This window comes from Bos indicus x Bos taurus, chromosome 2 (assembly GCF_003369695.1).
Source record: "Bos indicus x Bos taurus breed Angus x Brahman F1 hybrid chromosome 2, Bos_hybrid_MaternalHap_v2.0, whole genome shotgun sequence".
Classification (NCBI taxonomy): domain Eukaryota; kingdom Metazoa; phylum Chordata; class Mammalia; order Artiodactyla; family Bovidae; genus Bos; species Bos indicus x Bos taurus.
The window spans coordinates 135,023,059-135,048,509 of NC_040077.1; the positions used below are offsets into that span (position 1 = coordinate 135,023,059).

At 57.8% G+C, this 25,451-nt stretch overlaps 1 protein-coding gene across 1 annotated transcript; it reads right to left on the reverse strand.

The window, feature by feature from the left end:
• Positions 1–288: 288 nt before the first annotated feature.
• On the reverse strand, positions 289–25,451 carry PADI1 (peptidyl arginine deiminase 1). Its single transcript, XM_027554350.1, has 17 exons — positions 25,433–25,451; positions 24,959–25,061; positions 23,248–23,428; positions 22,080–22,152; positions 21,398–21,459; positions 19,962–20,079; positions 19,756–19,881; positions 17,660–17,832; positions 17,413–17,516; positions 16,342–16,465; positions 15,855–15,962; positions 13,955–14,106; positions 9,742–9,886; positions 8,796–8,889; positions 5,327–5,406; positions 4,554–4,679; positions 289–1,994 (listed from the first exon to the last, which is right to left on the reverse strand). The coding sequence occupies exons 1-17, from the start codon at positions 25,449–25,451 to the stop codon at positions 1,761–1,763; spliced, it is 2,022 nt and encodes a 673-aa protein (XP_027410151.1). The 3' UTR covers positions 289–1,760.

Below are 25,451 nucleotides of genomic sequence, written 5' to 3' on the forward strand. Positions count from 1 at the left end.
ATAGTGGGGGGAACTGAAAACGGCCCTCCCCGCCCCCGCCCACAGCCGCCACCATACTGACTTCCCCCGCCTCCTGCTCACGGCCCAGAGAACAGAAGCGAAGAGACAGGTCCAGGAAGACATGCGTGTTGACATTTTTATTCATCAGAAGGAAGGTGACCAGTCACCTAGAACATTCTCAGAGGGAACATCGGCCCCACCCCCAGCCCAGCAGCCGTTCCAGAGCTCCCGGCCCCCGTGCCCTCCGGAAGGCCCGCCCCGCCCTCCCCGTCCCTCGTAACGCCCGCTCCCCTCCCGCCAGCGGCCCCTTCCCCGAACCCTGGCTGCACACCTTTGGCAGCTGAAGAGCCAGCCGCCTTCCCCTCTTGGCTCAGCCCGGGGACATCAGGATGGTGAGCGGAAGGCGCCCAGGTTAGACCAGGGCGTGCAAATCGGGTTCCACCGAGCCTCCTGGAGGGGGAGGAGCCAGGCACCCCGCCCCGCCCCCGAAACCAGAGCCGCTCCGTTTTCATCAATTTCACAGGCCAGTGTCTGTGGTCGCCTGTGACGCCAAGTGGTTCGCGGTTAAGAGGGTTTAAAGGGCAGGAGGCTCGGTCTGAGTCTCAGCGGGAACCAGGGGCTCAGAGGTTCGAGGCTGGCCCCAGAGACTGGGAGGAGGAAGGCTGGCGGGTTCCCCCTGCCCCTGCTTGTCGGGGGAGGCCCCCAGCCCTGTGCCCTCACGCGGGGCCAGGCTGCCAGCTCCCGTGGCAGCTCTGCCTTCCCTCCCGGGGGTGGGGGGCGCACACAGGGCCCTTCCTCACAGGTGGAACCCAAGTCGCACGCCGGTGGCAGAGCTGCTGGGAGAGACTGGGCAAACCTTCCCTCCCACTGCCTGCAGAGCGGAGGGGAATAATTAAGGGCTATTAAAGGAAATTAAACCGCACCCGCAGAGATAACCTAATGGTCCCTCCCACCCTCTCTGACATCGGGGCCTCCCCTCCTTGCTGGGTCTGGATCAGCCAGGCCTCATCGCACCCGGAGCCCAGGCTTCAAAGCCTGGGAGGCCGCGGGGGCGGAAGCGGGTCCCCCTCCCGCAGGGCCTGCCTCCCCGCTCTGGCCTCTCCATGTTGTCTGAGCCAGATAATTAAAGGCTTTCCAAACAGGAAACAAGCGCCTTTCTGAGGATGGAGGCAGGCATTAACAGGAGTTTTGATGCCTTTTCTTTTTAAAAACAGGCCCAGGGACACCGAGTTTCCTTGTCCTGATTTGCCTATGTAAATATGGCTGAGGGGTGCCGGGAGGTCACAGACTGTGGGTCTGCCGCAGGAGACAGTAGCTGGTAAAGGAAAGAGGGGCCCCACATCCCCCTTCCTGGTCTTACTCGAGTCACAGGTGGCCTGGAGACCCAGGGCCCGGGCCCTGTGGGCCCCACTCTTGGTGCAAACACGGAGGGAATCATCTCAGAACCGAGGGGGGCAACTGAAGTTGGGGCACCCACTGAGGGCACACGTGGCCAGCCTGGACCGTGCTAAGGCTGCTGAAGGTCTCCAGAACCTCTGGGAGCCATGGGTGGGGAAGAGGCGAGGGGGCAAGGAGGGCCATCCTTCCCAAGCTGAGTGTGCGGTGACCCTCCCTGTATCCTGGTACCCGTGGCGACCAGCACACTTGGGGGTGCTTGTGGGGGGGTGCACACGGCCCCCCGAGGATGGCGGCCAGGTGGAGGCTCTTCACGCTGGCTGGCTTCCCTGGCGGGGGGTTGGGAGGACGCCGGGTGGGCTGGCTCAGGGCACCACGTGCCACCACTTGAAGGGGAAGGGCTTCCGGCGCACGTTGCTGCCACAGTGGATCTCCCCGAGCAGCTTGTGGTAGGCTAAGTAGTCGTCGATGAAGGTGCAGTGGAGGCCCAGCGGCTCCAGCAGGGACCGCACCTCCTCCTCCAGGCAGCAGCGGCCGTTGATGAGGGGCCCGAAGGGCTTGGGGATGCCCAGGTGCCGGCCTAAGACCACCATGTTCACCTGCGGGGAGGGGGCGAGAAAGAGGCCTCGCTGCCGGGGCTGCGCTCCACCTGGGCCCCTTCTTGGTCCAGGTTTGGGCAGACCCACCCCAGGGCCTGCTCCTCTCCTCTCTCATCCCTGGGCACCAAGGGTGGCCCTCAGAACTAGGGCCTCTGGAAGCAGCAAAGATACAGATGCATAGTTGGAAGAGAGGGTTGATAACAGGCAGGGCTTGGGATTTCCCTGGCAGCCCCGTGATTAAGATTCTGCCCTGTCAGTGTAAGAGGCGTGGGTTTGATCCCTGGTCAGGGAACTAAGATCCCACATGCCACGCGGCATGGCCAAAAATTAAAAAGTAATGATAATAACAGGCAGGGCTGCCAGTAACATACGTGGTAACGTCACACCAGTAAAAGTCACCCTTCCTCCAACACTTTCCTTGTATCAGAAGATTAGATAACAGTTCTGTTAGAACAAGACTTTACCATCATCTGCCAGAAAACTTGTCGAGCAGAAGTGCTCGTCTACAGGTGCACAGGTCACAGGTGTGGAGCGTCTGTGCAGAACACATCGTGCTTGGCCATTCCTCCCACCCACCATTAATCATGGCTACCGTTTCCTGAGCATGCTCCAGGTGCCAGGTAGTATCAGTAAACCTCACAGCCTCGCTGCGAGGCCATGCCTTGGACAGGTTAAATAGCATAATAAGGGCACACAACCAGAGGATGGGGAGACTGAATTGTGACTCAGGTCTGACTCATGCCAACGCCGCACTCCCTTCCCTCTGCCAGAGCACAGCGCTGCGGCTGCAGCGGCGCTGAGAGGTGGGGGCAAGCCCCAGCAAGGCGGCAGCTGTGTTTGTCTCCCTGGAGGGGGCCCTAACGATGGGAAGGGAAGTCTGCCCGTTGCAGGCAGTGGAGGCTTCTCAGAGGTAGCGTCTGGCCCCAGCGGCCGGCCCGAGGAGCTGTCCGTGGTGTTCAGAGGGACACGGGCTCGCTGGGTCATCTCAGGGTCGGGTGGGCGGTCTGACGCGTGCCTCAGCCCTGGCCCCACTCCCTCCAGCCTGCCCTGCAGGGCCATCTGCTGCCGGGACCAATGTGGAGCTGGGAGGTCCACGGCGTCAGTCCCATGGCCTTGCCCTGCGCTGCCTTGCTGCCCGCTAACGGGCCGGAACGTCAGGGATGGAAGGGGGGCATGCAGAGGGGTCAGTGCAGGGGGAAGACCCGAGGCTGGCATTCAGGGATGCGGCCAGTCCGGCCCTGCGCCCCGGGGACTCGGGGGACAGCAGGCCGATCCATCTGCTCCCTGGAGACCCCAGGCAATGACCTCTGTGCTCCAACAGGCTCTCTCTGCGTCTGACAAACGGGGGTTAACCGAGCGTTCCCTGAGAGTCCTCCGGTGTGGACACACCGGGGTCCTCTAGCTGGGTCTGCCCTGCAGCTGGGAGATTCCCATAAAGGGCGGCGTTTCGGAGAGGGGGCTCCCAGCAGGTGTGGACAAGGCTGCAACCCAGGGAGGGCGACCACGGCTGTGGGCCCCTCCTCCAGCCTCAGCAGAGCCGGAGCCAGGCCGACCTCTGGGGCTATGACGCCTGGTGCAGTGGCGTTAGCCACAGCGGTGCTGACTGAGAGGAGATCTGCTCTTCAGTCGCACTGGCCACATTTGAAGCGCTCAGAAGCCACGTGTGGCGGCTTCCACGTCATACTGGCATAGAAGTCTTCCGTCGTCCGAGAAGGTTCTGACAGCACCGCCTCAGAGCAGCAGTTCTCAGCCAGGCCGACGTTACCTTTCGGGGTGCTTTTCAACCATCCTACAATTCACAGGACGTCCCCCACCCCCAGCAGACAAAATCTTCAGCTCCGAATATCAGCAAAACCGAGGGTGTGAAGGCCTGTCTCCAGAGGCTCTACAGGGAGCCCACAGCGAGGGGTGAGGAGTGAACGCGGTCCTGCCTGAATCCAATCAGGACCTCACGATTCACACCCCGTCCTTGGCTTGTCCAGCGACAGGGATTCGAGCTAGAGGCCCCAGGCTGAAGGAGGAGGGTCTCCCGTACTGGGAGCCCCTACTCGCTGTTGCCAATGCCTCCACATCCTTTCCCAGGGGGTTGAGGGGCGCTCTGGGCAGCAGGGGCCCCAGCCGTGAGATCCCAGTGGCTCATCTGCTGCTCAGCTGCCCGTGTTACTGACAGCCAGGGTGCCCCTGGGGAGCAGGACAGGCAGCCAAGGCACCCGAGCAAAAGCTTGGAGCACTGGACCCAAAGCAGGCTCCCGCTCTCCATTTTCAGGGGAAAAGCGCTCCGTCCTGGGGCCGCCCTGGGCACCGCAGGGTGTCTGCCTGTCCATGGCCTCCACCCACCAGATGCCGTGGCATCCTCCTTGTGGGGCAGAGTGCCCCGAGGCAGGCAAAGTCACCCTGGTGGGAACTAGTGATGAAGATGCTCTCTATCTGCCCCCAAAGGTGAGCCCTGCAGAGGCCCTCGGACAGGGAGGGCTTCTCCCCCGGACCCCTGACTGGCCGCCCACCAGGACTCCCGGGCCCCCAGGGCAGAAGGAACCCCACCTCCCTTGGCACCCTCACCATGTCGGGGAAGAAGGCTTCTGCATAGGCGTCCTTCAGGGAGAACAGCTGCGGGATGTCCACGATGTCATGCTCGGTGAGGCCCAGCTCCCGCTTCAGCACCTCCCGGTTCCAGTCGATGCACCTCTGGGGGTGAGGGGAGAGGCCCCAGAGCCCAGGGAGCCAGGAAGGGGCAGCGTCAGCTGAGGGCCCCCTGTGCCCTTCAGCTGGTGTGAGCCTCACGACAGCTTTCTGCCACTGCTACCCCGGATGGGACCCTGAGGCTCGAGAGACCTGCCCAAGGGCACAGAGCGAGGAAGGAGTGGGCCTGGGGTTTGCACCCCGGTGCTTTCTGGTTCTTTGAGTGCCTGCTGCCATCCCCCCGGCCACAGCCAGGCTCACGCTGTTGCCCGGCTCAGCGGGCAGGGGAGAAGCGGGCCTCTTCCCACTGACTGCGTGGACTCTGCCAGGCCTGCCCCGGGCACACTCAGGCATGGGCCCCCCACTCCTGGGGCCTCCTCCCACCCCATCTCCTCACTAAGTCTCCCGGACCCCCACCTTCCCACCCCTCACCCCTGCAGACCCCCACCTCTCCCGTCTCACAACACTTCTCGGGGGAGTCAACATTACTCCATAGAAGCCCATCGTTTCCCCAGAATGGACCAAGATCTCCCCCGTCACACTAGCACGACGGTGTCTGTTCCATCAGGCTGTGGGTTCCCAAGAGAGAGGCCCCGCCCTGCCCACAGGCCTCAGCAGGCCCCAGGAGAGTCTCCCCCCTCCACTCCCCTCACCTGTGCGTAGAGGTTGTCATTCCTGAGACGCCTGTCGGCCAGCATCTCGTTAATGCTTCTCTTCACCTGGTGCTCTAAGCCTGCAAGAGAAACAAGACTGTAGCCAGCTCAGCGAGCACTGCCTCGGGCTGCCTGGGGCCTGGGCTAAGCAACCTGGGCCACAAGCTTCCACCCCAGCCCCAGGGTCTGAAGCTAGAACAGAGAAAACCAGGAATTGGAAACCCTGATGGGGCTAAGGTTTGGCATTATAGGGGACTGGAATGCAAAAGTAGGAAGTCGAGAAACACCTGGAGTAACAGGCAAATTTGGCCTTGGAATACGGAATGAAGCAGGACAAAGACTAATAGAGTTTTGCCAAGAAAACGCACTGATCATAGCAAACACCCTCTTTCAACAACACAAGAGAAGACTCTACACATGGACATCACCAGATGGTCAACACCAACATCAGATTGATTATATTCTTTGCAGCCAAAGATGGAGAAGCTCTATACAGTCAACAAAAACAAGACCAGGAGCTGACGGTGGCTCAGACCATTAACTCCTTATTGCCAAATTCAGACTTAAATTGAAGAAAGTAAGGAAAACCACTAGACCATTCAGGTATGACCTAAATCAAATCCCTTATGATTATACAGTGGAAGTGAGAAATAGATTTAAGGGCCTAGATCTGATAGATAGAGTGCCTGATGAACTGTGGACGGAGGTTCGTGACATTGTACAGGAGACAGGGATCAAGACCATCCCCATGGAAAAGAAATGCAAAAAAGCAAAATGGCTGTCTGGGGAGGCCTTACACATAGCTGTGAAAAGAGAAGCAAAAAGCAAAGGAGAAAAGGAAAGATACAAGCATCTGAATGCAGAGTTCCAAAGAATAGCAAGAAGGGATATGAAAGCCTTCCTCAGCGATCAGTGCAAAGAAATAGAGGAAGACAACAGAATGGGAAAGACTAGAGATCTCTTCAAGAAAATTAGAGATATCAAGGGAAAATTTCATGCAAAGATGGGCTCGATAAAGGACAGAAATGGTATGGACCTACAGAAGCAGAAGATATTAAGAAGAGGTGGCAAGAATACACAGAAGAACTGTACAAAAAAGATCTTCACAACCCAGATAATCACGATGGTGTGATCACTGACCTAGAGCCAGACATCCGGGAATGTGAAGTCAAGTGGGCCTTAGAAAGCATCACTAAAAACAAAGCTAGCGGAAGTGATGGAATTCCAGTTGAGCTATTTCAAAACCTGGAAGATGATGCTGTGAAAGTGCTGCACTCAATATGCCAGCAAATTTGGAAAACTCAGCAGTGGCCACAGGACTGGAAAAGGTCAGTTTTCATTCCAGTCCCAAAGAAAGGCAATGCCAAAGAATGCTCAAACTACCGCACAATTGCACTCATCTCACACGCTAGTAAAGTAATGCTCAAAATCCTCCAAGCCAGGCTTCAGCAATATGTGAACCGTGAACTTCCTGATGTTCAAGCTGGTTTTAGAAAAGACAGAGGAACCAGAGATCAAATTGCCAACATCCACTGGATCATGGAAAAAGCAAGAGAGTTCCAGAAAAACATCTATTTCTGCTTTATTGACTATGCCAAAGCCTTTGACTGTGTGGATCACAATAAACTGTGGAAAATTCTGAAAGAGATGGGAATACCAGACCACCTGACCTGCCTCTTGAGAAACCTATATGCAGGTCAGGAAGCAACAGTTAGAACTGGACATGGAACAACAGACTGGTTCCAAATAGGAAAAGGAGTATGTCAAGGCTGTATATTGTCGCCCTGCTTATTTAACTTCTATGCAGAGTACATCACGAGAAATGCTGGGCTGGAAGAACCACAAGCTGGAATCAAGATTGCCAGAAGAAATATCAATAACCTCAGATATGCAGATGACACCACTCTTATGGCAGAAAGTGAAAAGGAACTAAAGAGCCTCTTGATGAAAGTGAAAGAGGAGAGTGAAAAAGTTGGCTTAAAATTCAACATTCAGAAAGCTAAGATCATGGCATCTGGTCCCATCACTTCTTGGGAAATAAATGGGGAAACAGTGGAAACAGTGTCAGACTTTATTTTTTTGGGCTCCAAAATCACTGCAGATGGTGACTGCAGCCATGAAATTAAAAGATGGTTACCCCTTGGAAGGAAAGTTATGACCAACCTAGATAGCATATTCAAAAGCAGAGATATTACTTTGCCAACAAAGGTCCATCTAGTCAAGGCTATGGTTTTACCAGTGGTCATGTATGGATGTGAGAGTTGGACTGTGAAGAAAGCTGAGCACCGAAGAATTGGTACTTTTGAACTGTGGTGTTGGAGAAGACTCTTGAGAGTCCCTTGGACTGCAAGGAGATTCAACCAGTCCATTCTGAAGGAGACCAGTCCTGGGTATTCATTGGAAGAACTGATGCTGAGGCTGAAACTCCAGTACTTTGGCCACCTCATGAGAAGAGTTGACTCACTGGAAAAGACTCTGGGAGGGATTGGGGTCAGGAGGAGAAGGGGACGACAGAGGATGAGATGGCTGGATGGCATCACTGACTCTATGGACATGAGTTTGAGTGAACTCCAGGAGTTGGTGATGGACAGGGAGGCCTGGCGGGCTGCAGTCCATGGGGTCGCAAAGAGCTGGACATGACTGAGCGACTGAACTGAACTGAACTGAACCATTACTGAACACCCACCATGCTCTGGGACTCCTATTATATTTATTATTGATTGATCGTTCCAGCAATGCTGGATCGGGTTGGTTATCACAGCGCATTCAGAAAGAGGAAACAGAGGCCCTGGGAGGTTCAGAACGCACCCTTGATCCCAGAGTCAGCAGGCAGAGGCCGGGCTCTGGATCCAGACCTGCCCTTGCGGAAGGCTGCGCCACATGCCTTCCAGCGCTGCACGCCCCAGGTGAGAACACTGAGCTGCATGGTGGGGAAGGCGGGGATGCTCAGGGGGCCAGCTAGGTCTGTAGAGGGGGCTCCGCAGAGAGGCCCTGAGCACCCTCCTGGCTCCGCACCTCTCCCCCTCCCTGCTGCATAACCCTGGGCAAGCTGTTTCTCCTCTCTGAGCCTCAGTTTCCTCCTCCGTGGAAGGGGATACAAAGAAGAGGTTGGATGATCTGATTGGGCAAGCGGGTGGAAGTGTCTGCAGACAGGCATGAGGGAGGGCCCATAGCTTCCTGCTTCTTTCTCCTCTTGGGCTGTGGCCAGGAGCAGCCCCGCGCTGGAGGGGGCCGCTGTGCCTGGGGCAAGCCGCGGGCCGTTGGCTTCCATCCCCGGCCCAAGCAAGGGAAAGCCCTCATCTTTGGCTACCATAAGAGGGTGTTGGGAAGATCAGTGATGAACTCTGAGCTGAGAGCTGGCAGACAAAGGGCCTGTAAGCGCAGCCTGGCCATGATGGGCATCAGTGGTGCCCAGGGCTGGCAGCCAGAGGGCAGGGTCTGGTGGGGTAATGGGCTCACTGGCACTCACCATCAAACTGGGCTGCTTCCCCATAGCCCTCCTCTTTCTTCTTTTGGAACAGTTTGAGGCACGCGCTGGGGCTGGCCAGGAGAAGCCGGAAACCCTGGCACGGAGGAGGAGGAGTGGCTCAGTGGACAGGCATCCCCCGAGGCACGCGCCCCCGACTCAGGAGGGGCCTGGGTTCCCAGGCCACACTGCACGTGGCGCTCCCCTGTCCATCTCTCCCACCAGCCACAGGCCTGTCCGAAGTTCCGATCCTCCAAGCCACGCCACACTTCCAGACATTTGTCCGTGACCTTCTCCTCACCTGGAAGCCCTTCCCCATTTTGTCCACCAAGAAACTCGACCACTGGTCACTAGGAGGCCTCCCCTCCCGGCTGCCTGCCCCCCATGGGCTGTGCCGTCCTTGGTCACCTCTGGATGGAAGTGAGTGTCTGACATGTTAGTCCAGAGCCTGCCATCTGGAAGTCTCACCCTGCTAGTTAACTACCCTTCTGAGCCTCGGTTTCTCCATCTATAAAATGGGGGCAATGATAATAGTGCCCTCTTCTTGGGTTGCTAGAGGATTCAACACATTAAGACACGCACACCTAATACGTGCTCACTAAATGTTACCGATTATTACCAGTGTCATTCCTGGGTCTTGGCTGAGAGGTTTGGATCAGAGCAAATACCCAGTAAGTGTGAAAATGGGTACATGAATCATCAGAATATGAGTGCCCTGCCTCCAGGAAGGCACCCGGATGCACACCGCCTCCTCCAGGAAGCCCGCCCGGATGCACACCGCCTCCTCCAGGAAGCCCGCCCGGATGCACACCGCCTGGCCCAAAGGGCATCTGACCCCAGGCTTTCTGTGGATGGAGGTCATGACCCAGTGTCAGGTGGCCTCGCCCTCTCCCGCCCCATCGGGTCAGGGTGGGGCAGGGTGGCTCAGGCAGGAGGAGGGGGGACTTACCTTTTGGTCGGAGGTGGGCACGAAGGTGAGGAACTCGTCCACGTGGCCCACGGAGAGCCAGTCGGAGTAGACCTCCAGGGGCGCCTGCACCCGCTGGGCACCCAGGAAGTCGCGCACCACCTTGGCCATGCGCCGCCCGCCAGACCTGCCGGGGGGAGAGCGCAGGGTCCCCTCGTGCCCGCCGTGTGCCAGCGCGCCGCAGGCCCTTCCCGAGCCCCGCCCAGGCCTCCGTCAGCCCTCTGAATGGGCCTCTTCAGTCCTCGCGTCCCGGCCCCCGTCTCCAGCTGCTTCCAGGGACTGTCCATCCTGAGCACCACACGAGAGCCTGTCCCTCCCTCACCCCGAGGTACCCTCCCCTGCCCACAAAACAGTCAAACGAGAGCCCTCCCTCTGCCAAAGAGAACTGGAGACCCTCATCTCAGCTCCCGAGACGCAGAGAGGGTCAGCTCCTCACCGAGGCCCTCAGCCTTTGGTTCCCAGTACGACCAGAACCTGGCAAGCCACTCCCACCTGCTTAGCCCAGCATGTCCCGTCTCCCACTTTCTTCTTGTTTAACTCCAGGGTCGCCGTCTTCCTCCACGTGGACTTTGGAAATGGCAATGACCCTCCCACTCACTCCCGAGCTCTATTTTCCTTTACAGTCCTTGGTGCTACTTGGCACACTGGACATTTCGTTTGCTGTCTGGCATCTCACTAAGCTCCCGAGGAGCCTGTATTTCCCTGTATCCCTAGCACCTCTTATAGAACAGATGCTCAGACATATTTGTGAAAGTCTGTTGGACAGCTGTGTAAGAGTCCACAGTATATAACTCGAATGCGTCCTCGACAGAACCAGAAGGGAGACCCGACCCGCAGTGACACGTGAGATGTTGATTTGATTTGGGGGATGGGAACGTGGAAAGTGTTTTCCCTCTATTTCTATTATTTTAACTTAGTGTTGGCAATTTTAAAAGACCTCTTTAAAAACAGTGAGATGGTGGAGAGGAATGAGACTTTGGAAATTATTCATGAGCAGAAAGCAGGAATCGGAAACGAATCAGGGGGAGGGGGGACAGAGCCCTAACCTAAGCCTGACCCCCCTTGGGGCTCTGCAGCCCTCTGCCTGGTGGCTGGGGGATGGACCGGATGACTCCCCCCTAGGAAGCGTCAGACCTGGTCTCTGAGTCACATCAGAGCTGCCACCAGGAGGCAGAATTGCCCCAAGATCGGTTTAAATGTGAGGCGCAGAGCATGGAGAGCTCAGGGTAGTGGGGAAGGAGCAGGCCTTTGCTGAGCCCCTCCTGCGCGTCTGCCCGGGGCTCCTCACACTCGTCTTACGTAATCCCATGACGACCCTGTGAGGTGTGTAAAGTACCAGGCCCAGGTCGTGATCTGAGCGCCCCCACACCCTCTGCTCGCTCCGCTCACTGCTCTGGCCTCCTTGCTGGGCCTCTGATGTCTCCAGCTCATCCCTGCTTCAGGGCCTTCGCACTCCCTTCACATTCTCCTCCCAAACAGCCACATCTTTAACGTCTCATTTCCTTCAGGGAAATGTCAGCCTCCCACCAGTGCTTCTTCTCTCTAACATACTGTATTTGATTTACTTATTTATTATGGTGGCTTACTGTCTGTTTCTCTCTGCTAGAATGTACGTAGGTTGTCCGTTTTGTTCACTGCTAAGCTCAGAAGCCGAGACAAGAATACAGGACAGCAGCCTGGAGTTAAATTTTAATTTGGGGTCCAAAGAGGAAATCTGATTTCTGACTATTTGGCTGACTTGCTGTGTGATCCTAAGTGGTAGCTGTCCCTCTCTGAGCCTCAGGGCCCCATCTGTCCACCAAGACCTTTGCTCCTGGTTTTCAACACGATGGCCAATGGACTGGGACCCAAATGTGCTGGAGACCCTGCATCTTCCTATCTGGGGTCCTTGCTCTGGGCCTGGGAGTTTCTAGAACATTTTTTTTATCCCCAGCACTGGGCCTCAGACCTGGCATATAAGAAGTCTCAATACGTATTTATTGAATTGACAGATGCATGCATGAATGGGTGTGTCCTCTTCTCTAAACCTCAACCTTCTCATCTGTAAAATAGGGATCGTAGTCATCCCAACCTCATAAGGCTGTTGTAAAAATCAATGGGTGTGATCTGGGTAAAGCACCGTGTTCATGGCATGTAGGTGATCAATAACTTTGATCCACTGAGTTCCAACCTGCTTCATGGCAGATCCACTGCTAGGCATCCAGCTAAATAATAGCTAAGCATTTGGAAGGTGCTTAATCTGAGTCCTTTTATCCCCAGGAACAGCTATTATACAGCTTCAGTTCAGTTCAGTCGCTCAGTCGAGTCCGACTCTTTGCAACCCCATGAACCGCAGCACGCCAGGCCTCCCTGTCCATCACCAGCTCACGGAGTTTACCCAGACTCATACGACAGGGATTTTTTTTTTATGAGCCCATTTCACTGATGAGGAAACTGAGGAATGAAGTATAGAATAATTTGTTCATTTAACCATGTGCCTGATTTATCCCCAGTACCTTCACCAGTGCCGGGGACATAGTAGCTGTTAAGTCGCTCAGTCGTGTCTGACTCTTTGCAGCCCCATGGGCTGTAGCCCACCAGTCTCCTCCATCCATGGGATTTCCCAGGCAAGAATGCTGGGCTGGGTTGCCGTTTTCTCCTCCAGTGAAACTTCCCCACCCAGAGAGCAAATGCATCTCCTGCATTGCAGGCAGATTCTTTACCGCTGAGCCCCCAGGGAAGCCCTGCGCATAGTAGGCATATAATAAATATTTTTAAATGAAGTAATCAAGCACCTGCGAGGTGCCAGGCCCTGTGGTAGGCATCGGTCAGGCTCTGTACCCCAAATCATGTGGCCAGTGAGTGGCAGAGCCAGGACTCAAACCCAGACACACCGGATGTTCAGAGCCTGTGCGCCTTCCCCTCAGATCCCTCCGGGAGGCACAGAATGACTCCCCAGACGTCCACGGCCTTCTGCGCCCAGGGCTGTGGGCAGGATCCGGCCCCAGGGCGGGGCTGGGCTTGAGTCACCAGCAAGGTGAATGGATTCCTCTAGTCCTGGCCAACCTCGGCCCAGGGCATCCAGCCTGGGCACCCAGCTTCACACCTGGGTTGGCACCAGGAAGCCTCACCTGACCCAGAACGCTGAGGCTGCCAAGGTCACCCTTTGAGGCTGGGTGACCTTCCCTCAGCATCTGAGGCTGCTCCAGGCCCCAGACCAGACAGCCAGGGCTTGGAGAGGCAAGCGGAAGTACATCTGGGCTCCAGGCCAACCCCACACACAGGGAAAGGCCACCCCTGGGGCCTGCGGTGGGCTCAGTCTTTAGGCAGGAAACAGGGGCTTACACTGGGATCCCTGGGCTACACACCCCATTCTTCAACTGTCCGCAGGCTGGGTGGGGACCCTGGGGACCCTCCCAAGAGGATTTAGCAGACACTGTCATCCATCTGGAGCCCTAAACTCTAAATACCTTGTTTCCTGCTCGATGACAGCTGCCCAGGGTGGGACCCATCGAATCACCTGTGTCATCCAGGTATCCTGACTGCAGCCCCGTGGTGATGCCTGTACCCTTTCCAACTGTTGCTAGGACAGCACTTATTTTATCTCCTCCCCTGAGAAGTCAAAGGATCCATTCCTACTTCTGTGCTGGATTATAAATCACCTCCTTGCTCTTCTGATGTTTCAAAAGCAGCCAGAAATCTGCTTTTTATATGAAGGTTCCTGATATATATATGTTTAATGTTGGCAACTGGGCTTCCCCACTGGCTCAGTGGTAAAGAACCCGCCTGCCAATGCAGGAGACTGGGGTTCAATCCCTGGGTCAGGAAGATCCCCTGGAGAAGGAAATGGTGACCCACTCCAGTGTTCTTGCCTGGAGAATCCTATAGACAGAGGATCCTGGAGGACTGTAGTCCACAGGGTCACAAAGACCTGGACACCACTGAGCAACGAAACAGCAGCAGCAATGTGGGGACTAATTACGCCCGTAAGATTCTAGGCACGTCAGAACACTGTGGGCCACTAGTTTGGTTTTTCCAAAGATTCTGTGAGCTTTTCGATCCAAGATTCTAGTCCTCTGAGTCTTGGATTCTAGGAGTCCATGCAGGAAGTTAGGACCACTTCTCAGACTGAAGAGCTGTGTCTGTGTCTGTGGGGGGGTGGGGGATAGATGCCGCCTTGCATGCCCCGGGCCCCCCCCGCTCCCCGGCTTCTCACCTGGGGAGGCAGCTGCCGATGAGGATCCGGCCCAGGGGGTACTCCTTGCCCTCCACCACGACTGGCGGGCTGACGTCCAGGTTGCCAAAGGAGTCAAGGCCAGAGACAGCGGTAGACTGGCTTTCCCGGGTTACATATCCAAAGTCAGGACCCTAGGGGAGAACCAGGAAAATCCACACCCCCCGCCAAGGAGGGGTCAGTTTGAACAGGAAGAGACAGCTCTCGGGGTAGGGGCCGAGCGGTGCTCCTGCAGGAATCTACTCCCTAGAAACAACCTCTATGCGATTTTCACAAGGTCTCTCTGTTCCCTGAGCATTGTGCTATTGAAACCCACCCCCCAAAAAAAACGATAGATTCACGCATGGGCATAACTGAGTCACTTTGCTGCAAGCCTGAAATGAGCACAGCACCCCTCATCAACTGCTCTCCAAGAGAAAATTAAAAGTTTAAAAACATAAGTTCCATTTGGTGAGCAATACCCAAGCCAGTAACAGAACCGTAAGTAGAAAATCTCAGATGTTTGGAAATGAGACAACACACTTGTAAAGAACCCGTGGGTCGAAGAAGAACCAAAGGGGAGATCACACCGTATTCTGAAGTGAGAGGTAATAAGCACGCAGCATGTTAAAACCCGTGGGCATTCCAGTAAACAGCATTTCTTGGGAACGACACAGCTCTAAACACATTAGGAAGAGAAAGAGTTGAAAAATCTTCGTTTCCGTTTCCAGCTAGGAAAAGAATGGCAAATTAAACCTAAAGGAAGTAGAAGAAAGGAAACGATCTAGACAGACCAGAAAGACAGTGTTCGTCACTCAGGCACGACCGACTCTTCGTGACCCCGTGACTGTAGCCCACCAGACTCCTCTGTCCATGGGATTCTTCAGGCAAGAATACTGGAGTGGGTTGCCATGCCCCGCTCCAGGGGATCTTCCAAACCCAGGGATGGAACCCGCATCTCCTGTATCGCAGGCAGAGTTTTTACCATCTGAGCTCCCAGGGTAGAGCAGAGATCAGTGGAAAATACAATGGACTGGTCAAGCCCAGGGCTTGGGGTCAGGCCCTTTGTTGATGCAGACTCCGCCTGCAGGGCTCATGGTCACCTCCCTGGGGACTGACCTCTGACCCGTCTCGGGTGGGGTAACGGCCCTGTTCTGTGTGACCAGGAGCTCCTGGACATCCCCAGTGGAGCCCCCGGGACTCGGGCATTGTCCTGGCCGTGGGGGAGGACGCTAGTAAATCGGCCAAGGCGGGTGCTCTGGGGCAGGGACCCCTCAGAAGGCGGCTTAGCCTAGCGGTCAAGAGCGGGGACCGTGGAGGCGGCCCCTCTGGCTCTACACCTCAGTGCCGCTGCTACCTAGCTCTGTGGTCTCGAGTGCTTAGCCTCTCTGAGCCTCAGTAAGGAGGGAATAATCATAGTACTCGCTCACAGGAGTCCATGTGGATTAAATGAGCAACTGTGAGAAGCTGCGGGGAGGGCCTGGAACTCAGGGCGTGGTCGCTGGAGCGGCTCTTGCCGCCCTCCTGTGCCCAGCAGGCAGCGTGGGGCCTGGCACATAGTAGGTGTTCAGAAAACATCGATTACTGAGGAGAGGCCCCGGCACCCAAGCAGGAGCTGTGCGGGTCCTGAGGATTCGCGCCCTCCAGAGGGCGGTTTGCTCTCCCCGGAGCTGACTCGTCTGTTCACAGCCCCTGGGGGGAGACCAGGGCCCCTCCCAGAACAGGGGTGATTTGCATTTCATCTACATACTCCTCCCCAAGCCTCCCCCTAACTCCCGCTCGCCAGAGCCCCCCTCCTGCGTCCCTTTGCAGCCCCTGAAGGACTGGGGCCAGGCAAGACTGCGCAGTGGGTCCCGCAGGGGCAGGCACCCACGGTGGCTGCACTCTGCCCTTTGCCACGTACCAGTATCCTCTTATAAGGGAAATCCTTCAGGCCTCTGTTTCGGGGGGAGTCGAAGACCACGGGGAAGGCTTTGTGCGGGGCCTCAGTGTAGCCAAACTCCATCTCATCCTGGGAAGGCGAGAGAAAAAGGCCTCTGTGACCGCCTCGGTCTCGCATTGAGAAGGGGCTAGCGCCCCAGGCCCGGGGTGGGCAGGGCAGCAGACCTTCCCCAAGACCTCGAGCGGGCAGGAGGTCCCTGGGGGACCCAGCTGGGGGAGGGCTCTGCCTGAGCCAGAGGCCCCGGTGGGGAGCAGGACACACTGAGCGATGCCGGCCGTGGGAGGAGAGGGCTCCCCCAGGCCGCGCGCCCACCCCGAGTCCTGGTGGCCGGCCCAGCTTCTCTAGGGAGACGGAAGCTGGGCGAGAGCCGCAGAGGCCGCTCCCCGAAGCCAGGGTGGGGGACGGGGCTTGGGCTGCCCCCCCGCGCCCAGGGCTGCTCCTCGCCCACCTGGATCCAGCGGTCATTTCGGTTCTCAACCCGAGGGCAGATCATCAGCTTGCAGCTGGCTTTCAGCGCCAGATCAGACATGTCACTCAGAAACTGCGCATTCGGGCCATGAGAGTCTAGGACACTGCAAATCACAGGAGAGGGCAGGGAAGCGGGGCTGCTGACGGCAGCCTTGGAGGTGGATGGAGGGGCCTGGGTGCCGTCCATGCTGGGCCGGGGGCCGCCCTCGGCTCCACACAGCCCCGCGCTGGAGAGGCTCGTGGGCGAGAGACAGAGATGGACCACGTCCCCAGATGCCATCAGGCAGGAGTGATGGGGAGGGGCAGGCCCGGGGCTCTGGGCCCTGCTGAGGAGACCAGGGACTGGGTCTCACAGCCACGGGGACAGTGAGGGGGAGGCGCCCATTTCCTCCTGTCTCTCACGACTGGCCTCAACAAAGGCGAGTCAGCAAAGCGAAAGAAAGGGCCCCCTCCTGTCTGAACACCTGAGCCGGCTCACCAGAGCAGACCCGTCTGACCACAGCCTTCCCTTTGACTTAAGCTCCAAGTCGTCTACAGCCCTTTCTGGTGGTCTGACCGCCTCTGCAGGGCCCTGGAGTAGCCGTGCCAGTCCAGGCTGCCCTGCCCATCCAGGGGCTTGACAAGGATTCTGAGAGATGGCAGAAGGACCAGGGACCCAGGGGTGGCCGGGACTCACAGACGGTCCTGGAAGCTGAATTCTCACATGCTCTGCAGGCCCAGGGACACAGCCGGCTCAGAGGGAGGCTGGGACTCCTGCCGCCCCCAGAACCTGAACAGGGCCTGGCCCCTCTGCCTGGAATAAACCCAGGATGTTCCGGGACGACTACAGGCAGGGCAGGGTAAGGATGGGGAGCTGGAGCTGGGGCCTTGGCTGCTCAGAGCCGGTGGGCTGATGGCCCAGACAGCTCACTGCTGCCTGTCACCCAGGTGTGCCCACGGGGGCCCTCGGTGAGCCCGGCCGGCGAGCGTGCAGGGCCAAGCCCGGTACCGCGCTCTGCTCCTGTCTCTGGGAGTCCAGAGGGGACAGGAGAGCGGGAGGGAGAGGCCTCACCTGCACACATACAGCTCCAGGGGGGGCTGGGTGTTGGGGGTCATGATCCAGGGGGCCACGCGGAAGGCCACGGTGTCTGTGAAGAGGGGTACCTCAGGCAGGGTCTGGGGGGAGAATGGGGACTCAGTGGGTCCCGCAGGGAGCCCCATCAGGCCTCGGGAGCCCCAGCCCCCAGCCTCCCAGCCCTGGAGCCTCCGGCTGGGCCCTGAAGCTCCCCGAGCCCGTCTCCGCCCCCAGTCCCACCTACCTTGGTGTCTACCAGGCTGACGCTGAGGGAGACCAGCCCCAAGAAATTAGCGTCGGGAAAGCTGAGCCCCTCCACATAGAGGCCGATCTTCCGCTCCCCGGGCTGACGGGCCACTGCGTAGGACAGGTGCTGGGGCCCCAGCACCTGCTCATAGTCCAGGAGGGAATTCCCACCTAGGGAGACCCGAATCAGCACGGGGGCCAGGCTGGCGCAAGGTCATGTGATAGCCGGGGGCACTCACTGTCACGGTAACTCTGGCTGCCCAGTGCTGACGCAGGGGTGTGGGGCATGGGACAGGAGACCCGAGGCCAGGAACACAGGTGCAGAGCCAGCGACTCGGGCTCCTCCCCAGCAGTGTCGAGTGCTAGCTGCGTGACCTCAGCTCAATGACTCAACCTCTCTGAGCCTCAGTTCCTCATCTGTAAAATGGGCTAACATTACGTTTCTCACGAGGTCGGTGCAAGCTTTACATCGGACAAGGAAATAAAAGCAGCTGGCCCCGAAGGTGGAAACAAGCCAAATGTCCATCCGCGGATGAAGGGATAAACAGAATGCCCACACGGCATGTCCTTCATCCATAAAATGAATGTAGTACCGATTACCGATAAGTGCTACAGCACAGACAAGCCTTGAGGACACTATAGTAGCTGAAAGAACACGGTGAAAGGCAAACACGGTATGATCCCATCTGTAGGAGACGCACAGCACGAGGACGTCCATAGGGACAGAAAGGAGGTTAGCGGTGGCCTAGGGCTGGGGATTGGCTGGCGCTAGTGGTAAAGAACCCACCTGTCAACCCAGGAGACATGAGAGGCAGGGTTCAATCCCTGGGTCGGGAAGGTGCCCTGGAGGAGGGAACGGCAACCCCCTCCAGTATTCTGGCCTGGAGAATCGCACAGACAGAGGAGCCTGGCGGGCTACAGTCCATGGGGTCACAAAGAGTCGGACGCAGCACAGGGCTGGGGGTTGGGGGATGTGACTGTCGCTGGTTAATCGCTCAGGCGTGTCCAACTCTTTTGTGATTCAACGGACTGTAGCCCATCAGGTGGAATTCTCCAGGCCAGAATACTGGAGGGGGTAGACTTTCCATTCTCCAGGGCATCTTCCCAACCCAGGATAGAGCTCAGATCTGCATCGCAGGCAGATTCTTTACCATCTGAGCCACCAGGGAATGTCACTAAATTGTTTACTTGAAAGTGGTTATTTTTATTTTCTGTGAATGTCATCTCAATTTTTTAAACAAAGCTCCTGGCGCTTAGCAGTTCTGGCCCGTCTCCTTTCCCGGCCCCCAAGGGTCGTCTGGGAGGTGGTACCCTAGCGTGTTCTTACAGCAGGAAGGCTTGTCAGCTCACCTACGGACACAGAGCTTATGTTCTGCAATCGCAGTAAGTATTTCCAAGCCAGACCCCTCCCTAACTTTCCAGCATTGGTGCAGAGAAGAAGCATTCTGGCTCCTGCTGGAATTTAGCTGCAATGAGTTCTGAGTCAGTCTGAACAGACAGTGAAGAGGAAGAAGGAAGAGGTAGGAAGGTCTCTTGCTATTTATAAAAACGAGTAAGGTCACCTCAGGGTTAAGGATTGGTTTTGTTTTGTTCTAAGCCACATAGTTTGATTAATAAACTCTCCGGCAGCATAACTGGATTGCAAAGGCAGGGCTGGGCCTTGGCTTGCTGTTCCCTGCCCCCACCTCACCCAGCCTGGACAGCACTTGTCATGCCTTGAGAGCTCAATCTGTACTGACTCAGCAGAGGAGGGATGGGGTCGGGGGGAGGGCCAGGGCCGTGGAAACAAGAGGGGCTTTGGTGCCCAAAGAGACTGACTTGGAATGCCTGCTCCACTCCCAAGTGGTTGTGTAAACTCAGAGCCGTGAATTCACATGTCTGAGCCTCAGTTTTCCCCTCTGTAAAATGGGTCTAGCTTGGGACCCTCTTCCTTGGGCCATGGATCCTGTTGTGATGCAGTGGCTGCTTTTAAGTGGTAGTGAGAATTACAAAATGATGATGGAAGAAGGGAGAGATGTGGATAAGAGAAAAAAGAAATGATTTGGGAAGCAGAGGCTGGAGCAGGGAGGGAAGAGGCCCCTCCAGGCCACTCACCCCGGGCGCAGAAGACCCGCATTCTTTTGGAATCAGAAGGTGGCACGTTCAAGACCAGCTTGTAGCTCTCAAAGAGTGCATCAGGGGCATCGCAGGTCAGCACCACTGGGGACATGTCCTGCAGGTCTGGAGAGCGTGGTTCCCGTGAGACAGCCATGCGCCACCCCCCGCGCCATCCCGGGCAGCCCGTCCTGTCTGTTGCTCACCATCCCGCGAGGCCAGTTGGGTGTCGGTGAGGTCCGTCCCTACGGACCTGAGGCTGTCCCGGTCGCAGTTCACCAGCAGGACAGCCCCATAGCCCTCAGGGCCCCAGCGCCAGCGTTCCTGTGCAAAACGAGAGGCCTTAGGGCCAGCGGGACCCAGCAGTCTCTGGGAAGGGGTTCTGGACATGGCTGGAGCTGTCTGCCTTGTTAGCTTGGAGACTTTTGTATTCCAGGTTTACTTGAAGATTTAAAGAGGGATAATAGATTTGGAGCCCTCCAGCTCTCCAGACCCAGAGTCACTCCATGCTTGTTCAGCGAGCAACCTGAGCACCCGTACACGGCAGCCCCTCCCAACCGCCGCCCGCAAAAGGAGGGGGCAGCTCCAAGCCCAGAAGTGGCCTCTGCCAGGCTCTCCAGTCCTGGCCCTGCCTGGGGGCCGAGACGCCTCGCCCTGACCTCGGGAGGGTGAGAGAACTACTGGGACTCTCCCCACCCGGGTCCTCTCCTGGGCCTGTCCCAGTGGTCCCTGATGTGCACTTGTGATCCTGCAGGCCCTACAAGGAGGATGGAGCTGACAGGTGGGGAAGAGGGCTGGAGCCCTGCCTCTGTGACCGAAGCTCTTCCTGACCTGCCTCTGCTTTGTTCTCACAGACTCTGCAAGTCAGAGTTTATTTTCCCCATTTACAGAAGAGGGAAAGAGGCTCTGGGGGGGTGAACCCTAAGTCACAGAGGTGGGATTCAAACTTGGGTCTGGGGGACCTCACAGGACCACTGCTAACCTACATGGCACGCTTGTCCACCCCCTCCGTATCAGGGCCCAAGACACGCTTTGCATCCCAGGCCGCACTCACTGCCTTGCTCAGCAGCCTTGTGCAGTGAGCAGCCTGCACACCCATCCAGGGCGGTCCTGCCCCCTCTTGTCCACAGAGGACCTCAGGCTTCCTCCCTGGGGTCCTTCCCCACAAATTTTACTTTCTATCCTTCCAGGATAGCCTCAGATACTTCCTGTGGGATAATGCCCGGAGCCCACCCCACCCTCTCTCTCTTCGGAATCTAACCAGGGTAGTCCATGCCGCCTCCTCTACCGGAAGTCTTCATTCAGCCATTTGACAACCTTTTATGAAGCACCTATCATGCTTAGGGGTCCAAACACAGCCCAGGAAATAGAAAAGACCTCAAGCAAAAGATCCCAGGTGTAGGGTGGCACCAGAGAGACCCAGAGAGGGTAAGCTGTTTTCCAGGAGTCACACAGCACGCTGATCACACAGTGTCAGGCCCACTCATGCTGATTGGAAGTCCTCAGATGGCTTCCCCACACTGCTGGATACACAGAGCCCAGGAATCCATCACCCTTCTGGAGGCAGAGCCGTCCCACCCTAGGACCACCCCCAGGTCTGCCTGTCGACCCTGCCGTCTTGGGACAGCTAGAGGAGGCCCACCTTGTCGGCTTGGCTCCTTTTCACATTGCCCGTGCGGCCAGTGTCAGCGTCGAGGGAGATGTCTGAAAAGAGATGGGGAGGGGTTACCTGGGCTCCCCGGTCCCCCGTCCCACCATAGCGTCCAGGTCGGGGCAAGCTTTGACCCCTCCCCAAGCCCAGGAGAGCCGGGCAGCCCTGTTCTGGGGACCACACCCAATGCCTGGGAGGCCCACCCCTGTGGCTCTGGGTTTTGAGGGACCCAAGCCTTGGGCTCTTGACTTTCTCACTCGTCTGCATGCCCTGAATTGCTAGCCCTTGGGGGCCCTGACTCTGGAGGCCAGGACGAGGCCTGAGCTTCCAGCTGCTGGCTCCGCAGTTAGGGCCGCTGCCAGGGATCTGGCTGAACGCAGCTGAACTAAGCGTCCCCACGTTTAGTGACGAGCCTTGAGGCCCGGGGACTCTGGATGGAGGAGGCCTGCTGTGGTCTGGCTGGAGACCCATGGGCCGTGCAGTTTCTAGGTTCCTGTGGCTGTGAGCACAGCTGGGACTCTGGCGCTGGGGTTCTGGAGCAGACGGGTGGCCTCTGAAGAAGCCAAGCTCCTCGGTGGACGAGGAAGATGGCCATGGGCCTCCCTAAGCCCCTCAAGCAGCCAGCGTGGTGGGGAAAGGGCAGGGGCCGAGTTGGACCGGATGCGGGACTCACCGGCGCCTGTGAGGTAGAGCACGCTGTGGCCCAGGGCCCCGCGCGCCAGCTGCCCGAAGTAGGAGATCTTCACCTGCGGGGACACGGGCAGCCCTCAGCGGGCACGGCCAGGCCTGCGGGGATGGCTGAGGCGGGGGGCGGAGGGGACACCCCAAGGGCCCTGTGTAGATGGGGGATGGGGGCCCCGGCTGCTCCCTGCTGGTGAAGGCCCGGGGCCCACGGACTCTGCGCCCGGATCCAGAGCCACTTTCTCCAGCTGGAGAGAGCGGATGCCTCCCTGGCTCCCAGAGCTGGGCTGAGGGGCCAGGAGGGCCAGACAGGGTGGGGGCAGGTCCCCAGGGGGGGCAGCCGGACCCTTAGGAATCCATGGGGAGGCCAGGGAGAAAGAATGAGGGAAGGGGCAGTCGTCACCAGTGACTCGGGCAAGGTAATCAGTCTCCCTAAGCCTCTGTTTCTTCATCTGTAAAATGGGAACAACGACCCTTCCCACCCCACGATCGCAGCCCATGCTCACAGAGCTTTCCCCATGGCCCAGAGTCCATGCAAAGGGCTCGACCTGGGCCTCTACGAGAGCCCCCAGGCTGGGCCCAGTAGTCGGGGCTCAGAGGGGCAGTCTGAGCTCCAGGGCCCCTGCTCTCAACAGCTGCACGGCCCTCACTTTCCCCGTGTCACTGGAGAAAAAGCTGAATCAGTGAGTCTGGGGTCACTGTGTGTGTGGCAGGCGCCTGGGGGCGAGTGAGAAGGCGTTGTGTTGTCTGTGAGAGAGGTTTCCCGCTTCCTTAGGTGGGAGACACGCACGCATCCAGGTATGCTCCTATGTCCAATGCATGCGTGTATGTGTGTGCACGGCTGTTGCTGAGGACGCCTGTCTGCATGGGAGTGGGCAGGGCCTGTTTGGGGTCGGTGTGGAGCTGGGATCCAAGCAGGTGTCTGTGAACTTGAGGGGGCGAGCAGGCAGGCTGTGCATTTATGGGAGTGTCCATTCCTGCGTGTGTGGGTGCTGGCGTGGGTGGGTTCACAGGCTTAGGTGTCTATGGCTTGTTTCGGGATGTGTCCCGGGTGTGGATTTGGGTGTCGTAGCCTCGTGGGGCTGGCTGACCAGGGCGGTGTGTGAATGGGGTGTGCTTTGTCGGGGGCTCTGACCTTCTGCAGGGAAGGGACCTCTTACCTTGAGGTCATTTAAAGCCTTACTGGCTGCGTCCACCGATATGACCACTTCCACGCTGGCATCCAGGGGCCAGTAGGCCCTGCCCGTGGGCTCTGTCACCCGTGCTGGGTCATAGACCATGAAGATCTTCACCCCGGAGCTCCCAGAAACTCCAAAGTTCTCAGCGCCCTCAGGCACATCACTGACAGAAAAGAGAGAGGGGAGCGTCGTGGGTGCAGAAGAGACCAGCAAGGTAGGGGGTGCTGCCAGGCGATGCAGACAGCAGCCCCATGGCTGGGGTGGGGCGTGGGGGTGCCCCTGGCCAGGAGACCAAACTGGTTAGGCCCCAGGGCCCCATCCCAGCTCTCCACGATGCCCACATGACCTGCCCTGAGCCCATCACCCCCTGGCCTCAGTCTCCCCATCTGCAACACGAAGGGCTTGGAGCAGAGCAAGGCCACAAAGCTTTGTTTCAGGGGCAGAGTTGTTTCCGCGGACCTTGAATGGAGCCCTGGGCAGAAGGTGGACAGAAGGGGCCTGATGGTGACGCCGAATCATAGCGTTTAACCCTTCCGCTCCCATAGCGGCCCCTGAAACTCCAGAGCGCAGAGACGGAACCCCTCTGGACAACCCCAGCCCCACCCCTCTCCTGAAACTTCTAGCTCCGATGCTTCCAAACTCTCCAACCCAATGGGAAACCCACCTCTCACGTCCTCTGCTGCCATCCCTGGCCCCTTAGAGTCCTAGACAGCTTCCTTGGCCCACCTGCACGTGCTCCAGTCTGCTCCCCAACGAACAGAGCACGCTCTTCCTGTGCTCAGAAGCGCTGGTCCCAGCCACACGCAGCATCGTCTCGGACGGCACACGAGGCCCTCCTGGTCAGCCCTCTCCCACCTGCAGCCCCTGCCCACTCCCGGGGCCTGCTCTTCCCCACTCGCTCTGCTCAGGCCTCGTTGACCTTCCCGATGTTCCCTGAAGCTGCCAGGCTGTCCTGCCTCAGGGCCTTTGCACTGGCTGTTCCCTCTGCAGAAAACGCTTTTCCTGCAGATCCCACTAGGCTCCCTCCCTTACCCTCTTCAGGGCTCAAATGTCGCCTTCTCAGTGAGGCCACCCCCCCAACCTACCACTCTGTGTAATGCTACACCTTTCCTCATCTCCTCTTCCACTCCCCTTACCTCTGTCATTCTGTTCTGATTCTTTTTTTAAAAAATATTTCTATTTATCTATTTAGTTGTGGTATGTGGGGTCTTAGTTCCCCAGCCATGGATTGAACCTGGGCCCCCTGTATTGGGAGTGCAGAGTCTTAGCCGCTGGACCGCCAGGGAAGTCCCTCTGTTCTGATTCTTAATCACACCGTTAGTCGCTCAGTCGTGTCTGACTCTTTGGTGACCCCGTGGACTGTAGCCCGCCAGGCTCCTCTGTCCATGGCATTCTCCAGGCAAGAATAATGGAGTGGGTTGCTATTCTCTGCTCCAGGGCATCTTCCTCACCCAGGGATCGAACCCAGGTCTCCTGCACTGCAGGCGGGTTCTTTGCCATCTGAGCCCCCAGGGAAACCCCAGTCAGACAGTTATGTGTTGCTCGTCTCTCCTGCTAGGAGCTCAGGTCCCTGAGGGCACGGAATTTTGTCTGTTTTGCTCGTTGCTGCAGCCCAGAATCTGTAACAGTGTTCGGCTTGTAGTCTTTCTCATAAACACTTGTTGAATCAATGAATGGACTCAGTTTTCCCTACTCCACCAGGGCATTCAGGCCCCTCTCTACCCGGCAGTGCAGCGCTTGACTGACGCCAGAGCCCAGTGCAAACTTCTCCTGTTCCCCTGACGCCCCGCAGCCACCTGGTAGCCCAGAACTCAGGGCTCCAGAAAGGGCGGGTCGTGGAGCCCCTGGTGTGCCAGCCCCAGGCAGGGGCACCCCTCTTCTGGGCCTGCACACTGCTTCTCACACCACAGCTGCTCCCAGCCACAGCAGAGAGGGGCCGGTCTTCTGGACCAAAGACCCAGAGGGGTGCTCTGCAAACTCGGGCTGCAGAGCACCTGAAGCCAAGCTGGCGGGGCCTCCGAGGGCGTACCTGTCCTTCCTTGCTCCCTGAGTGACCCTGTGCTGTGCGGCCCCCTCTGCCGTCCCTGGGGGAGGCCCCAGGTTTCCGTGAGGCCCTTGGCCATGTAGAGTGCACTCTAGAGGGGAGATGGACAAGGGAACTACATGCCAAGCTTCTCCACCGCCAT

Excerpts from the sequence above, each read along its gene's own strand:
- PADI1 (XM_027554350.1), bottom strand. Across the intron at positions 22,153-23,247 it reads AGGCTTTAAATGACCTCAAG|GTGAAGATCTCCTACTTCGG; the intron begins GTAAGAGGTCCC and ends GTGTCCCCGCAG. Across the intron at positions 14,107-15,854 it reads TCCCTTATAAGAGGATACTG|GGTCCTGACTTTGGATATGT; the intron begins GTACGTGGCAAA and ends GTTCTCCCCTAG.